This window comes from Uloborus diversus, chromosome 8, assembly GCF_026930045.1.
Source record: "Uloborus diversus isolate 005 chromosome 8, Udiv.v.3.1, whole genome shotgun sequence".
In the NCBI taxonomy this organism is placed as follows: Eukaryota; Metazoa; Arthropoda; class Arachnida; order Araneae; family Uloboridae; genus Uloborus; species Uloborus diversus.
This window is the reverse complement of record NC_072738.1, coordinates 148,189,258-148,207,274: the sequence shown is the minus strand read 5'-3', so window position 1 is coordinate 148,207,274 and position 18,017 is coordinate 148,189,258. Positions and strand designations below refer to the sequence as shown.

General features: G+C 35.0%; 1 protein-coding gene across 1 annotated transcript in view; it reads right to left on the bottom strand.

The window, feature by feature from the left end:
* Positions 1-209: 209 nt before the first annotated feature.
* The window catches only part of LOC129227804 (midnolin homolog), a 50,566-nt gene continuing 32,758 nt past the window's right edge, over positions 210-18,017 (bottom strand). The window contains exons 2-7 of the mRNA XM_054862414.1: positions 9,908-9,995; positions 7,644-7,700; positions 5,693-6,106; positions 3,524-3,614; positions 2,038-2,229; positions 210-731 (exon numbers count right to left, since the gene is read on the bottom strand). Of these exons, the coding sequence (XP_054718389.1) occupies positions 463-731; positions 2,038-2,229; positions 3,524-3,614; positions 5,693-6,106; positions 7,644-7,700; positions 9,908-9,995 (1,111 nt within the window). The 3' untranslated portion in view covers positions 210-462. The remainder of the gene's footprint in view (positions 732-2,037; positions 2,230-3,523; positions 3,615-5,692; positions 6,107-7,643; positions 7,701-9,907; positions 9,996-18,017) is intronic.

Here is an 18,017-nt window from a genome sequence, read left to right as displayed (position 1 = left end):
GGTTTTCAGCTTTGCATACGTTCTACTCAAAACTTAAAAATGTCTGCATACACCCCTTTGCTTCAGACGGCCTCAGCTCTAAAAAAAATATTTTCTTGAAAAACTGTATTCTAACAGTTCATAAATAATAAAACCTAAACAAATCAAAAATAAACAACTTCAGCAGTGGTGAATATTTATCCTTCCTTCTGGCTTATCTACTGCAACTATCATGACGAGAACTGTATCACATACTTCTAAATATGGTAACAGACTGGGAACAAACCTAAACGTTACATTCGTTAACAGCCTTGAAGAATACTCAAACATATATGGTCACAGTGATACTACCAAGTACCACGATTAAAGAAAAGAAATACCCACGCTATTCAACAAGCATGGCAAACAGAGTCCTGATCAAATCAGGACAAAATAGAAAATACTGATTTATAACCAACTCTATGGGCAGTGTGTTGGGGAAAGTCATGCAACAGCTGTTTCAGAGCTGTAGTCCATGCACTTCTGGTCACTGCAGTCAGAACTGAGTGTGGAACAGAACAGCCCGTTGCTGTCGAAGCTACTCGTGGGGTGGGTGAGAGTTTTTCGATCGACCACTTTGCTGTCGGAGGAATAAGGGGAAGATCTTTCTTCCCTGCGAACTCTCCGGTTTTGTCGTCGCTCCTTCAGCATCGTTTGGATATGTTGGACCTTTTCTCTAAGCACTTTGTCTTCATCTTGTTTGCAGTCTTCATCTGAAAAATAAACGAGTGGTTGTTAAACTGCCTGACTTTTTTTTTAGACAGGGTGTTCCAAAAATGACTGATACATTTGAAAAAAAATCAATACAAACTAAACGGGCAGCAATAGAAATATACCGTTTGTTGCATTATGCTTAGTACAACAGTAAATTTTCAGACAGATAAACTTTCAAAATTAGTTACAATATTCCTCGACAGATGGCGCTATAGGCATTTTGAAAGGTATAAAAGAAAACCCAGTCAGTAAAAGATCGCCAAAATGACCGGTATATTTGAAAAATCAGAGCTGCCCGTTTAGTTTTTATTGATTTTAAAATGTATTTTAGTTGAAATATATTTTAAATTCATAAAAAAAAAATTCTGGAATCGTTTCAATAAGTTGCCTTTCCAATTAACTAAACTGTTGCATATGCAAATTAGGGGTGGTGCTAGAAAATCGAACGATATATTTTAGAATTTCGTTAAAAAAATAATATAGAGTCGAGGTCAGCGTAATGAAAAATGGTTTCAATTAAAAAGAAATCTATTGATATCCTCATAGTTAAAGCTGTTAATTCGGCTCTAAGATTAAAATTTTTCCTGAACGGATATTGTTCCACTTCAAACGAGCAACCAGTGCACTGTAAAAAAAAATCCGAAACGTTACTGATTACTTCCGTGGAACGTTTCAGGATTTCTGAGGTTTTCATCTGCTATCCGCGTAGAAACAAGTATTTTACAATCAAGTTTCCTGAATTGCTACAAGTTGTACGAATGCAAACTATTCACTGTTGTGAGAAATATTTTCAGCTACCAGCTTAAAGATTGATTGAGAGTGTTTATTTAGTGTTATTGACTGTAAGTCGATTGAAGCCCATCCAGATTGACTACGCTCTCAATGGGAGCAAATAAGTCGATGGAGAGCTCTTACTTGCAGTTCTGTTCTAACTTGGGCAATCGTTGCTTCTGGTGCTTTCTTGGTAAATCAGGAAGGTTACAAGTAAATGTATTAAGCCTACCTAATTTTTGAAGGTTCCCATGGCTGTAACCGGGGAGACTTCCAAATTCTTCAGAGAGTTTCAAGGATAATTTCAGAAAGGTTACTGACATTTAGCGGAGAGCGTTCCTGGTTTTTTCAAGATATGTTACTGGCGGAAATTGGGCACATAAGCTGCCCATTATTTTCCAGGAACGTTCCTGAATTGTTTTTACAGTGTGATCAAAACAGAATGTTAAAAAATTTGCTTTTAAGATTTACCGCTCCTGTAACCTTTAACAAAAGATTTTTATGAACGACAATCCACGATAGTACTTAACTCACCTTTGACTTTGCTAGGAATGGCAGTCTTCGAGAGCTTTGACTGAGCAGCGGGAGTATTTGTTGAGCAGAGGCACTGAGCAGAGGGGTTGCAATGAGACGAAGCCCCGAGCAGATCGTTTAGAATGTGAATGACTGTGCAAATGTTGCGGCGGGGGCGACCGTTCTTGTCTTGCAACAGAGGACTTAGTGTACCTGAAGGTGAAAGCAAGGTCAAAAGTTAGATGCTTAATCAATTGATCAAAGGTTAGTTCCTAAGTTTGTTTTTATTCATCTGTATTAATTAATAATTATTATATTATTATAACTTATTCTAGGGGTTCTGATCTTCCCAAGCTGTCTATGGAAAGAACTGAATCCCTAGAATCCTCACCAAGGGTTCTGAAAGCTATGATTGATTCAATTACTGTATTAATCATCATCATCGTTTTCAGCAGTTAACAATACACTGCTGGATGAGGGATGGCCAATAACTTCTCGCCCCCCCCCCTTCCAACTTTATCAATTTGGTGCTTTTGATTTCTAATGAACGCTGAAAACATGTTCTTTAGAAATCAAACAGTCCAGCTTCTGATTTCATGAAAATCATCTCTGTAATCATGAAAATTATCAGAGAGCAACATGAAAATCATCAACATCATTTTTGAAAGTTAGCATAAGACCTTGCTAGATGAAGGACTTCTATAACTCACTTTTTTTTTTTTTTTTTGAATTCTACAATTTGTGGCCTTTGATTTCATGAAAACCATCATCAAAATTACGAAAATCATGATGTGAAGCAACATGAAAATTATCATCATTTTTAACAGATATCAATAGCAATACAGTGCTGGAGGAAAGCATAATACTTTTTTTCTTCTTTATACAATCTGCTGCTTTCAATCTCTAATGAACACTGGAAACGTTTCTCTACGGTAGAAGTAATGATAAACGGACTGCCTGTGAATTACGAAATTATGCTGTATTGTGGCGCATACATTGGTGTAATGCTTTAGTTTAGTCAAATATTTACACTGGAGAAACATTTTAAAGATATAGTACTGTTTGTTTTCCTTAGCTGAGACCTGGCGCCAATTTGCGCATGCGTGAGCTCTGCTATGATTTTAACAAAATAGGGAGGGAAATCCGGAAGTAAAAGATGCGGGATAACGTGCTCAGCATTCTTCCAATGCTAGCATCGAAAAAGACAGAGACAGCAAGTGCGAGCGAAAAGTGCCCATCCTCAACCTATCGCCCCTTTTTGTAATGGAATCTGTCCTGAGTGGTGGTCTTTGCTTTTGAGAACGGACAGTATTTTTAAATGTATTGATATTAATCTTAATAATCAGTTTTAAGAAAAGTTAATAAAAAGTTTTAAAATAACTTTTTTACATAGAACAGAGGTACAATAAAATTGTTAGTTGCAAATTTGTTCTGGGACTAAAAGAAAAACTATTCCAAGAGAAGAAATTTCTAACAAAACCTATTCATACATTTCTAAAAATCTTACCAGAAAATGTCCCTGAAAAGACTCCTCGGCCATGATGGAACATGCTTTCGATTACAGCACCACCTTGCCGACGTGCCACACAGCAGCGGCCCTAAATACAAATAAAGATAAGTCAATGCCACAAAAAATATCAAAATAAATAAATGTTTAGTTCACAGTTTTAAGAGCACTCATGACGTAACATGAACTTCTAATATCAAATATTAAAAAGATTCTCAACGAAACAGATGATTTTTTTTAAAAACTGCAATAAACACAGTAGTTTTTATTTTTGCAAGAGAGCCAGTAAGACACCACAGACCAAAGCAAAGTAGTTGGATTAATATTCACATTGAATGCACTAAAAACCTGAAAACTATTTTCGAAACAATTTAGAATTAAAAAGATATAAATAAGAAAATAAAACTTAAATAATGTATAAAGGTTCATATTAGGCATTTTTCTTTCCTATCGTCAAATGTGATATAAAGCATCAAATGATTTTCATTTGGAATGCTAAGTAAAAACTGACTTCTCAAAAGACTTTAGGGGAAGTGTGGGTATAATAGTGAGACACGAAACTTCAATTACAGTTTTAAAATAAACAAACACAGAAATTAATTTCTTTCAAATGGAAAAATATTTGAAACTGAAATAGGTATTTTAAAAGTGGATCTAGAAAAAAATAAATTCACACAAACGAAAAAAAAAATCGAATCGCGGCTTTTTTTCACTGTTTTCCCAGTGAGTATTGACAATGAAACACATATGTAAAAAAGCAGCCAGAAACTTTGTACAATGAAATGAGTAAAATTACGACAACGTGTACACATGGACAAATAAAAACAATTAAAAAAAAAAAAAAAAATTCTGCAAACAGCTGCTTCGAGGTTATAAAAGCAAACCCCTCCATCAGTGCAAAAAGAAAGATGGTTCAGAAAGTCCGACAACGGGCAAGTGAACGAGAAATACTTAATTCTCGTTTCCATATTGTCCCCCATGGAGTCTCTCTGCGACTACTTTTGTGGGACTATCTCAAGTCATTGGTCCAGAACGATCGTCTTAGGACCCTCAACCATTTGAAGAACAACATTTGTCCGTCAAGCTGCTTCCAACATACCTGTGACGATGCTGGAGAGAGTTCAAAACCGACTGACGCAGCGCATAAAAAAACAATAGACGTCATCTGCCTGACAGAATCTTTAAAACTGGGTAAACATAAATGTTTATTGTCCCTTGCGATGTTTAAAGAGTAAAACTTGTAATTGTTGTTCAAGAATAAATTAGTAATCTCTGCATGTATTTTTTTATTGAATAACCATATAAGTGAATTGCTCTGCCCCACACTGTACCATTCGAATAGATAGGCTGCGTTCGCCAACCTCAACCGGTAGCGATCCGTCGGTTCATCACATGACAACTAATGACGTCAAAAGTTACTATTCATCAACCAATGCTTCATCAAACGCTTTCGTCTGATCACCGGTTACTTGCACAGACATGGCGCAGAACGAATATCACGCAGGTGAAAAACTTATTATTGGTCAAAAATGTCACATGGTTCAATGAACCAATCAACTAGTTTAAATTGTGGTCAGCCAGTGAGGCTAATAGAATGACATCGGTAGCAACCAGTTAACCGGTAGCTCTCATAGGACGCTGCGGTCCTAACCTAAATGATACTTCACACTCCAGGGTTCCCCCGTGCCTTCCACTATTGGGATTTACCCGGTTTGATAGGGCAGAGAAGACAGCTCTGATTTTTTGATCCAGAGCAAAAGCCAAACAATCCCTTGTCCAGCATCCCAAGGGGTATTGATTCACTTGGAGGACTTTAACCACGACAAATTTACCATGTCCCAGTCAGTCACCATTAATGAGCACAGAGGATTTTTTACCGGCTGGGATCGAACCCTGGACCAGGTTATGAGTCTGACGCCCTACCAATCAGACCACCACAGGCTCAGTAAATGATACTTGATACAGTGGCCGCCGCTTATATGGATCAGGTTTGTTCTAAATATTTTAATTGTTGATTCCACAAAACGGCTGATTCAATAAAGCTGGCAACAGCGGCAAATTCAATAAAGCTGGATTTAGTTTTGTTTCTGACGATTTGATTCAATAAAGCGGTTGATTCAGTTAACCGGCGTCCACTGTACTTGCAAAGCACAGTATTGCCAGACTTACATCACAGCTTTCGTTCATCTTTTTGGTAAGAGCCGACGAAGACAACTGCTTCAGCGTCTGAGTCAGGTTGCGGGTGGCTTCCGTGAACACCTTATTGCTGATCGAGTTCGAGGACTCGGCTGGAACTTTTGGATCGGATGGACTGGTGCACTTGGGTGATGGAGGAGGAGACGGCATGGAGGTGATGGACGAAGAGACGACCGACACTGGAGGGGCGCTGAATGGAGATGGGGAATCTGGATGGCTGGTGGAAGTGGGCGTCGTTGGGGGTGTGGGAGGGGAAGACGTGGTGGCAGGACTGCTGCTGTGGGGGGCTGTGGAAACAGTGGATAGTTGTAGCTGGATAAACATCATGTGGTCCCCGAGCCTCATCGTCAAGTTTAGAGGTGACCTTCCAGCTAGGAAGTTATCAACCTGCAAGAGAAATTAAACATTTTTAATCTCCATGCAGCAAGATTTTAAGCAAAAATTGGTTCAAGGTATATGAAGGCGTAAAAGTGAAAAAAAAAAAAAAAAATGTTAAAAATAAAGAAACTTGATATCTGAAATGCAATATGATCCCACATCAAATTTACTGCCCCTAAGAACTACACGCAATACGCCAGACCCCCTGATGGTTATCCCATCCATAGACTGCAGTTTCGTTCTTATATGAACTCTCGAGTCTAAATAGGTGAATAACCAAGTTAGGCAGGTGTCATGTCATTGAAGCTGAGAGTGCCAACAAACTGGTAGATAAAATAAATAGTTAATTTTGAAAAAAAAAAGCTAGTTTCAACCAGGATTATTGCTCTGTCCTTTGTACAAGGTGATCAGCGAATAAGCCTTGATTTCAAAATTAAATATCTCTACAACCAAGATCGATCGAATTATACGGTAAACTGTGCGTTAATTAGCAAAACAGTAAAAATCGTGCACAAAAGTTTAGAAAATTTAGTTACGAAAATCGGCAACAGATTGCGACTCACAATGACCTATCAAGAGCCTTTAAAATGGGCTTTGAAGTATAAAGCGATCAGTATGACTGTTGGATAGGGAAAAGAGGCTACCGTAGAAAGTAAAATAATGTATTCCATTGAATAACGTGTGATTTTAGTACTGGAATTCCACCGATTACAACACTCCTAAGGCAACACGTCGCAGTTTTCAAAACCGATTTAATGTTCTACTAAACGTTACGTTAAACTTTTGGAACAATTTGTCAGCAATCAACTAGCGCTGGGGGATTGACCTGTTATCAACTGGTTTTGCTGACACAGGAATAGATTGGCCTCCATATTCTCCCGATCTGACTCCCTGTGACTTCTTTCTGTGGGGCGAATTGAAGGACAGTCTCCGTGAAAACAATCCCGCTACTCTAGATGAGCTTGAATCGTTGATTGGTGTTGCATATGATTCCATTACTGTTGAGATATTGCAAGACGTCATGTCAAATTTCATTGTTAGTTTACTACGCAGCGTCATTACTTCGAACGGTGAACACTTTGAAAAAAAATTGTATTCTGATTGCAAAGCCTGCTTCACTTTATTGTTTTTTTCCCCCTCCAGAGTCCTACTCACCGAAGAGCGCCATCTGTTGACGATTCTCGTAACTAAATTTTCTAACTTTTTGTGCACTATTTTTACAGTTTCGCTAATAAACGTACAATTTACCGCATAATTCCATCGATCTTTGTTGTAGAGATATTTAATTTTGAAATCAGGGCTTATTTGCTGATCACCCTGTATATTTGGGATAAAGACACTTATGTAGAATGCAATAGGAAAGTATAATCATCTTAATACATAATTAAGCCTGAAAGCGTTCATTTGAATTTCCTTCAATGGCTGTTTCAATGAAATTATCTTCATACTTAAGGTACGCATCTGGTTATCTAATTTTTAATGCTCAAATGAAAACTAAATTTCATTTACAAAGCCAAGAAATAACAATTTTTAAAAAAATACTTACTTGTGATTCATTTAAAGTTTCCAAAGCTTGCATAACACATTGCTCTGGATTTTGTGTCTGTAAGGAATTAAAAAAAAAAGAATGTTTATTTTTTGTTAAATGCAAACATAAGTTTTTTATGTTTTGAAAGATATGAAAAGAAATCTTTTAATTAGTAATTAGATTATTTGAAACTCAAGTTTGATGCAAGTTGCATGTTTCAGTCAGAAAAAAAAAACTCTACTATCATTCACCTGATTAACTTCTTCCAATTTTATGACAGAAAAATAAATAATTCATTAAACTTTCCAAAAAAAGGGGGGGGGGGGATTTTCTTCTTAAGAGAAAGTTGTTGCATACAATCTCTAAAACAAAGGCCTCTATTGGAATAATATGAACGGTATGTTTGTTGTGAAACCCATAAAAATCATGCACAGAAGCTTGGACACTAGTAACAAAAATTGCCAACAGGGGGCACTGCACGCTGTAATTGCAATACAAGTCCCCATAAATAGTGCTGCGAAGGGGTTGGACGATAATTTCTAGCGTAAATGAAAGTACCTCTGACAGGTAAAACTATTGCTGAAGCAACATTATTTATGGGGATTTGCTATTGCAATTACAGCGTGCAAGCCACTGTTGACGATTTTTGTTACTAATTTCCAAGTTTCTGTACATGATTTTTATGTGTGTCACAATAAAAATACCGTTTATTTTATTCCAATATCGTCCTTTGTTTTCGAGATCTTTAATTTAGAAATCAGGGAGTCCTTTCCTGGACACCCTCTAGTATCAGCATGGTCACGTATTGCCAATAAATTTTCTTTTATTTTATTCCAATATCGTCCTTTGTTTTCGAGATATTTATTTTAGAAATCAGGGAGTCCTTTCCTGGATACCCTCTAGTATCAGCACGGTCACGTATTTCCACACGTGATCAGGACAAAGCAGACTGCAGCGAGTGGGAGTAAAGCGAATTTTAAATTCTTTCAATTTAAATCCATTGAAAGGGAAAGGACGATTCTAGATGACTTCAGAAAGTTTATGTCCAAAAAGAGAAAAAGAAAAAATCGACAAAATGGTGGAATGGGGTTATTTCCTTCAGTCAAAAGTAGTACTTCTAGTCACTGAAATTGATAGAATAAGCAAAAAAAAAAAAACATGGACCCAGAAAAATTTTTCATTTTCCCAAAAGTTATTTTTTAATTATTTTTTTAAATTTCCGATTTTCAAACAAGGCGTGGTCTTGATGACGTCACAAATGATGCACTTTGTGCCGCATCTTTCTACTACGTTTCCACGTTATGATAATTAAGCAGCGAATTAAAATTGCACTCTACGCTTGCTATCAACCATATTGTTGCCAATACACGTGAGTAAAGATGCGAATTAAATATTTTGCTCTGTGAGTGGCAACACAGAATGGCATTTCATCATTTGAGATGTCATCGGCAAGAAATGTAAACAATGGAAGATGACCGATTTAAGTAATTTTTTAAAAATATTAAACTCAAACAAATTATTTAAAAAATGGTCAGATTCTATGTCTTTAAGCATGTTCTTTAAGAAAAAAAAACTTTTAAAATTTCGGAAACGACCGCCCCATTAGTAATTTTAGTCAGACGCAGTATTTTAAGACTATTGCATATCACATACGATATTCGCCAGAAAATGAGCTGATGGAGTTGTATTAAGCGAAGAATATGTTGTTATAATTTTCTTTTTTTTTCTTTTTGAGTGCAAGCAGCATTAAAGAAAGGATATGTTTACACATAGTGATAATAAATTTGTTTATTTTAATTTAATTGACGGCGGGAATTTTTTAAAAAAGTGTTTTGAATGTATCTCCTTTAATAAATTGTATATCTCTGAAAATCCATGTACGAAAAATGTTATTTGAAAAAACGTAACAGTATATTCTAAGTAATTTTAATCAAATATTTACTAACACTCCGTTTGGTTCATGTGTAAAATATTCTTAACTAATTATAAGGTTCAAATATAGTCCGAGAAAACCAATACTCGTTTTCATTAGTTTTTCGCCCTAAAAATTACAAAATTTCATTTTCTTTTCCCCATTTTGCTTATTTTTAGATATTCTAAAAACATTAGGTTATAAAAATATATTCAAAGCTCTATTGCAACCTTTAATATTCAAACAAAATTTTTAATGAAATTTCTTATTATATAGAAACTACTAAGCTCACTATTTGTCAGAAAACTTCAAGAAAATATTATGGTTTACATAAGGGAAATAAGTAAATAAAAGTCACAATCATAATTACCATTAGGCCTGTTTCCACATTTGGAAGAAGAGTTAGTTTAGAACCTTCTGCAATATTATTGTCTTCCAATGACCCTTCAACCAGCTGTCTGTAATCGAAAGAGAGAAATTAAATTTGTAGTAGAGATTGAAGATATTTCCAATGTTTTAAAATTCCAATTGGTCGCAAAACTGGTGTAATATATTTGCAATGCTTTAAATTAATATACCTTTCCTACTTTCTGGATAATTTATTCCCAGTTCTAGAGCTTGAATATACCACCTAAACTGTGATTTAAGAAATTAGCTAAAGAACTATTTTTTTATATCATTTCAATTTCGCGCGGACAAAGCTGCTGTCTCATTGGGTCGGTTTTACCTCTTTCTGCCGCCATTAGCCAGAGGCTGCAGCGCCTTTTATAGTTCATTTGAATTGTAAATTAGAAGCACTACATAATTCTTTGCATCTTATTTCATATTAGTGGTACCCGCACGTAATAGAAAAATTAAAAGGTCTTTTGATTCCAGTGTATATTTACAAATAATGCATGGTGAATTTTCTCGCCAATTGGCTTGTACCCATGTTACGGTTCCACGTTATGATAATTTCGTATCTCGCCAATTGGCTTGTGCCCATGTTACGGTTTCACGTTATGATAATTTCGTAATTTACTCGTCCATCTTATGATAATTTCGTAATTTACTCGTCCATCTTATGATAATTTCGTTCTTAAAATTGGAATAGAAAAAGAACCACATCGAATTTTCGAAAAATCGCTTCGAGGTGCACACTCCCATGCTACAAACTAACTTTGTGCCAAATTTCATGAAAATCGGCCGAACGGTCTAGGCGCTATGCGTGTCATTGAGATCCTGTAGATAGGAGATAGAGAGACACGTAATGGTGTCCCCTAAAGTGGACGCAGAAGACTGTTGGCCAGTGATTGCTTCTAATAAACCAGTGACTTGGCCAAAACTCATTTGTATTTGAAGAAAATCAGCAAAATATTTCATAGCAAAAGGTAAAGTTCTACAGCTAAACTATGTTTATAGTGAGACTATATTTTTTTCTCTAATTTTGAACTGTGACTCATCCTCACGAAAATTCTCCAACTCATGTCCAACTTTGGAATTTTTTCAATCAATGCTTAACAATGACCATCAATTAATCTTTAAACATTTTTTTAAAAATATTTACGGATTCTCTATGTGTGTAATCAAGAATCAATTGTTTGCACATAAGTAATTTATAAACGGTTCAAAATATATTTTTCTTTGGAAGAAGGACGTGTCTCAGCTCCAAACCATTAAGAGTGAAAATGAGATTTAAGATTGTGCCGAAATGTAGCAGGCAATATAAATTATATATCAGTTACTTTTATTTCTTAAATTAAACATCACAACTTGAGGAGGGGGGGGGGGAGGAATCTGAAAAAAATTGTTTTTTATTTATTTTTTCAAATGACCCAACAATTTCTATATTTTGCACTGTCCACTACGTCACAGCCATTTCAAAATTAAAATAAGCAGTTACATTGAATCTAGTAATGTTTTTAAGAAGACTTGGAAGAAAACTTCCACGCTTAAAAACAAAAAAGGGGAAAGTATCCCTTTAAAACTAAAAGAGAAATTTTTAAAAAGTAGAGATTATTAAAATTAATGAAAAAAGTCTACAACTGTTGGACAAGATCTCTAATACGGACATCCAGAGCTTTAATACGCTACCTTGCGTGTGATTAACAACACTACCGAAAAAGGTAAAACATTCCATTCCATGTGTTTCTTTGAGGTAAATTACAGGCTTCAGACAGTTTGTGGTGCTATGTAATTTCAGAAGAATAATAAAGAAAGCTTCCCACAAACACGATTAAAAGTTACAGCCATTCACTAAGCTTCAAAGCAAGTTATAAGTTACGGCATTTGTTTGTTTTACCCTTTTCAGCCGCCATTAGACAGTGGCTGCAGTGCTCCGTTTAGTGGAGTTGCGAATACGTTTTATACTAAAGTAACGAAATATAGCGTTATAAATGCACAAATTGGCAACACATGCAATTTGTTGCCAATTTGTGCATTTATAACGTTGCTTTTCTCACTGTTAATTTAAAACGGCTTCTATATTTTGTTTAAGCTAAACACAATATCAGCAGCTTTTAAAAACATTAAAGTCCATTGAGCAAACTTGATTGTCACTATAATGAACACTGACGTACAACAAATGCCAGTTTTTTAATTAAAATAGTAAACTTAATTGATGGAGCGATACAATTTACACATCAATGCATCCGGCCACGAAATCTTATTTTGCTAACGAAGTCAAAAAGCAAATTAATCGTACCACCCATCCCAATAAAGTTACTGGCCGCCTACGCCTGCTACTTTCGCTCGGGACGCGGAGAAATTGGAGAAGTTGAGTTGAAACGAAAACTTTCCCCAAGCCTCAACAAACTCTCTCGCAGACGATCAATTTCAGTCGTTTGAATTCCAAAGGGCACTCACTCACTGGGCGCGAAAGGTCAAAGGAACTTATGCTCCTAACTACCAGATCAAGTGGAGAAAAGTTACAGGATACTTTTTTCATTATTTCCGATCATGGGACCAATTTGAAATAAAGAAAAGGTTACGTAAAAAGAAGTTACGAAATTGAGCTTATTGATTGGTCTGAAATTTCAATACAATATCGTCTGCAACTTATTATTATTCTTTTCCGCTTCGCAAAAGCAGTTATTTCTGAGCGCACGTCATTTAAAAGGTGATTCACCGGTGATTGCTAGGAATGACATTTAAAACTATATAAAAAGAATTTTGTTATTTTGTGATATAACCGGCAATTTTCGTTTTAGGAATGAAAGTTTTTTCATATTTACTGCTTTGCTTATTCATTGCGAAGAGGATTCGCTTTACAGTTTGAAAACTACCCTTTAGTTATTTTTTTTAATTTATTATTATTATTTTTTGCAAATGAAAGCAAAGAATGTAATTTATGTTCTTTTTGAAAACAAGTATAAAATGTGAAAAAATATGTTTGAAAACAAAATGAGCCATTTTCTTTTCATAACAGCAACCATAAACTTAACTCAAACGCCACCCTTCTCCTTCACGATTCCCTCTTACAAATTACAGTTTTTGCAATCATTGTTACTAGCTTTTGAAGCATCATTTTTGTTTTAATGGTTATGATTTTTTTTTTTTTTGAGCAATTACGATTGCTTATTGCTTTCATTTGACTGTTTTAATGTGCTATCATTTTATTTACCCGCCAGCACCCTCTGCAGCATCACCGTCGACCGGCTCCTCACGATGCTGCTCCTATAGCGAAAGCCATCTCCAGGTTGCGTCAATATCCTACACTTAAACGCATACATACACACACACAAACACATACACACATACACCTACACACATACACACACAAACACATACACACACGCATACATACAGACACCTACACATACACACACGCACACACATACACACAACTACCCACATATTCATGCATGCACACAGACACAAACACACATGTCTACACACATATACATACCCCCTACACACAAACACACATACCCCCCACACAAGCACACACGCCTACATACACACACACTCGTGATTGCGAAAAACATAATTTGAATTCAAGATGTCAAAATTCAAATTAATTTTTTTTTCATTACTAAAAACTATATTTTCTAATAAAACGATACTGAAAAAGGAATAAATGCATAAAAAGGTCAGTCGTAGTAGAGATTCGATTACGTGGAGGCCCTGCAACTGCAATTACTAAATAGCTACATTTCTTCAGATTTTTCCAATCTGAAAGCGTCTCAGTGGAAAACGTGGCCGAAACGAAACAAGAGTTGTTTCCCTTTAGCAATCAACTTTCGAAAGCGATTAGGCGGCCAAGAGTGGGTCTCAGAATCCCAGGAATGGCCTACTTCCCTGTCAGGAATGGAATGACGTGGGTGGATCAAGGCCGCCGGAGCCAAGGAAAGAAAGCCTACCTTCCATTTTGTAGGCGAAGGGGGAATGAATGCGCTTTTTAGTTGGCCAGTTTCTCTCCTCCATTCTTTTATCTCGCGCTCGTTTGTTATTCCAGCAGATAAAAGTAGCGCAGGGTGATTCAAAATATCTACTCGTCGTACGAAACATTACAATGTAGCAAATTATCTCCCAGTTTCATTATGGGTCTTAGATTTCTGGCAGGCAGCCGTCATTTCGACATTTTCCAGGGGGGGGGGGGTGGTGTCAAAGGGGTATACTAGGGTGGTTCAAATATACATGTAAAAAAAAAAAAGTTTCTCCTAGATAACAGTACACCCCTCAATATTTTTACACTTGTGGATAGTAATATATCGGAAAAATTTTAGCTCCCTATTTCAACTGAAAGAGGATGCTCAACCCCCTTCGGGGGGGGGGGGGTGAAAAGAGTACATTGAACTGAAAAAACAATGCTACGTATTATAATATACACGAGTAATATGACATGCATATACATTGCGATAAAATAATTATTTACAAAAAAAAAAAAAAAAAACCAGTAGGGGAAATTAAATGTTTCTAAATGTTTGGCATTTTCTATGCTTTGGGCTAATGTTAAAGTGAGGGGTCATTGAGCACCCTCTTAAAATTTGAGTAAGAAGCTAAAACTTTTACAGCATAATACCATTAGTAAATATAAAAAAAAGGTGGTGGGGGGTGTCCTGTGGACTCTAGCAGAAAAAAAAGTTTTTTTGAATGACCCTTGTGTATACTCAATGCAAATTAAACAGAAAAACAACCAAAACCACTCCCACATTTAAGTTAAAACATTAATTTCCCTAAAGCTAGAGGGGCATCAACTGTCCCTTCCTGACCCCCCCCCCCTAAAAGATGGGCCTGACTTCTGGTGCAGCCTGGTTGTCAGTTTAGAACATAACTTCACACTCCGAATGTTACGACTTCTGAACAGAGTTACGGCAAAGTAGTGGCGAGTTTTCAAAAACCTTGGCCCTACAGCTATTTCAGCAATCGGAACTATTTTCGCCAATGAGGCGTGTTCCACGTTGTGATTATTTCCCCCATTCGAACACAATTTATTCTGAAATGCCAACTGAACCCACTGAAATTATCACACATCTAAATTATTCTAAAATTATAAACACTTTTTTTTCAATCCATTTCTTTTCAACTTCTTCAAGAGGAAGAGAGAAATTGAGAGGGGGGGGGGAGCTAAAAACTTATGTTGTAAAACAAGTAAAAAGAATAACAATTAAAGATGAACAGTAAATAAATTATTGTTAATGCAAACACTTGTTATTATTTTGATTACAATAATAAAAGTAGCTTTTTGTTTTGCATGTTCGTTTTTTCTTTTCAATTTTAAACATAATTGTTTATAACCATTAACGTTCATAAATTATTTCATATCACTATCAAATAAGGAGACAATAAAAAATAGGAGAAGGAAGTTGAATAAAATATTCAATTTTACATTTAAAAAAAAAATGTAAATAAATGAACAACAAAATGTGAAGAAATGATCTTTAACGAGGTAAAAAGTAACTACAAAATACTTGACATAATATATGAGAGACGCAAATAACTACAGAAATTTGATATGAAAAAGGCCACAGATTTCAGCGTTGTAATTAGTGGAAAGATTAAGGGAGAAAAAAAAAATTCAACCCTTGTATTTGTTCCCTAGCATGAATACTGTAGATGTAGTTTTTTGACAATACTTCAATGAATGTACGAAAACGGCAAATACGACGCATGGAAAAAAAGGGACCAAGAATGTATCGACTTAGAACTCCTCTTTTAAAGTTTTGCATTACTAATTAATTATTTTTCTTATTTGTAACTATTAGTACAAATTAGAGTCCGGAAAATCCGGGACACCAGGGGGGGGGGGGGACCTTGGCGACTATTTATTATGAGTATACTTTTTAAATTATCGCATTTTTTAAAACTCTTTCTATTGTTTTCAAAACTCCAAATGATGTGATATTTGTTCCCAAACATGAGATACTGTAGATGAAGTTTTTTGACAATACTTCAATGAATGTTTGAAAACGGAAAATACGACGCATGGAAAAAAAGGGGACTAAGAATGTATCGACTTAGAACTGTATACCTCTTTTAAAGTTTTTCATCACTAATTAATTATTTTCCTTTTTGTAACTATGAGTACAAATTAGAGTCCGGAAAATCCGGGGGCACCAGGACCTTGGCGACTATTCATGATGTGATGACCATTGTAAAAAATATTTTGTAATCATCAACATTTTCTGCTTTTTTACGGAGGCAACATATTATTAACGTAAGACGCATGTGTAAACTGGATGTAAAAAAAGTAATAAACGAGCTAGTAATTTGAAATTTAATTTAAAATTCAGTTGTTTAATCACCAATTATGTTCAGGAAGTGGTTGATTTACAAATAAACTGAATAGCGCCAACATGTATACAGCTGAATATATTTATCCTTCAAAAAGTGATAAACTGAGCAATAAACATTTCATTGACGTTTTTTATTCATTTGTTTTTTGTTATTATTAATTTATTTTATTATTTATTTATTTATTTATTATTATTAATTTATTTCATTGTTATCGTTATTATTTATTTAAATTAATTTTATTACAATTTTTATTTATTTTTCATTCATTATATGAAATTTCCGAAGAAATGTGTTTTTCGAATAGCAAGAAGGTCCCCCCCCCCCCCGCCATTTGTTTTCAGTTTCCCATCTTTTCCTATCGTTTAAAAAAAAAAAAGAACTTACCTTTTTTTTTTTTTTCTAAATTAAGGAGTAGTTAAGTTTTCCATTGCGAAATGATGTGTGGGCAAGTTATATCACACTGAATTTTCCTTTAAACTCTGAAAAAATATCTGTCTGGTGCATAAAAATTTCTCTAAGCCTAAGACTTTTGAATTTTTGTCGGACTGTGGCAGTTTCCAAGAAGCACAAAACACCATACTACCTTTTTTTTTTTAACAAGCAAACAATGTACTCAGAGAATGAATTGGAAAAAAAAAGACATGTGAAAAGTTCGGAACAAAAAATTTAACGATCATTTTTGAAAGTAAAATATTTATATGCATGAATTTTAAACAAATTCCTTGGAGGAAAAATTGATACAATGAATACTTACGCTAATTTCAACTTTAACCAAGCCGATCAATTTATCAAAAAGAAAAATTAATTATTTTTAACAAACCTACGCTTTTAACCTCGTTTCCATTGATGTCACGAAGAACAAAAGTCCCGATTTAAGACCTGCCCATGAAATATTTATAAACAATTAACAATTGTTTTCTCTCTTTTCCGAAAGGGAACTGTTGACGTCACATGAAAACTTCACAGGATACGGAGCATGCGCATTTGCCCAACGTTCACTTTTAATGGCATAGGTCGGGACCGAGGCGAACTGACGTCATTATCAATATTGAGTGAAAAAGAAAAGTGGAAATGGCAATATGCCATCGGTGATAGCCATTGAGGTGATAGCTGAGAAACTTATTTTCCTTGCCAAAGATGAAGAGAAATAAAAAGGAAAACTACGTACGTTTGTGAACTACCTAATGCAAGATTGAATCTGAAAAAAAAAACGCTGAGAATATTTAGATTACAAACTTTAGAAAACAATGCACAAAGAGTTGCAAAATGTAATATTACTTTTCACGAGTTGATTGGATGGAATATTCTAAAAAAAGTTCTGATAAGGATATATGAACTCATTTCCTTCTGCAAGTTTAACATAGGTGTTATTAAAATTAATTTTAAGCAGACGATATTGAAAAAAAAAATGTGATTGGTTCTATTGTACCATCTAATAAACCTTGCTGAGGGGAGGTTATGCATTCTATTGCAAAAATTTATTTTTATGATTTCCAGAATTCAAATCATACGGTTCAATTCTAAAATATAGCTCTCTTCCATTGCCAATATTTTCCCCACCTAATACTCATGAAAATATTTCAATAATTAAAAGAATCTCAAACTACTAGACTTCTAAAATTCCTTTGATAATTTATCTATTTATTTTCAAATTTTGCACCAAAAAAGTCTACTTAAATGCTACTTAAACCTCCATTGTTTTTCTGCTTCCCCAATAAAATATTTTCTCTTTTTCACTATTAATTTAATTTGAATGGTTTCAT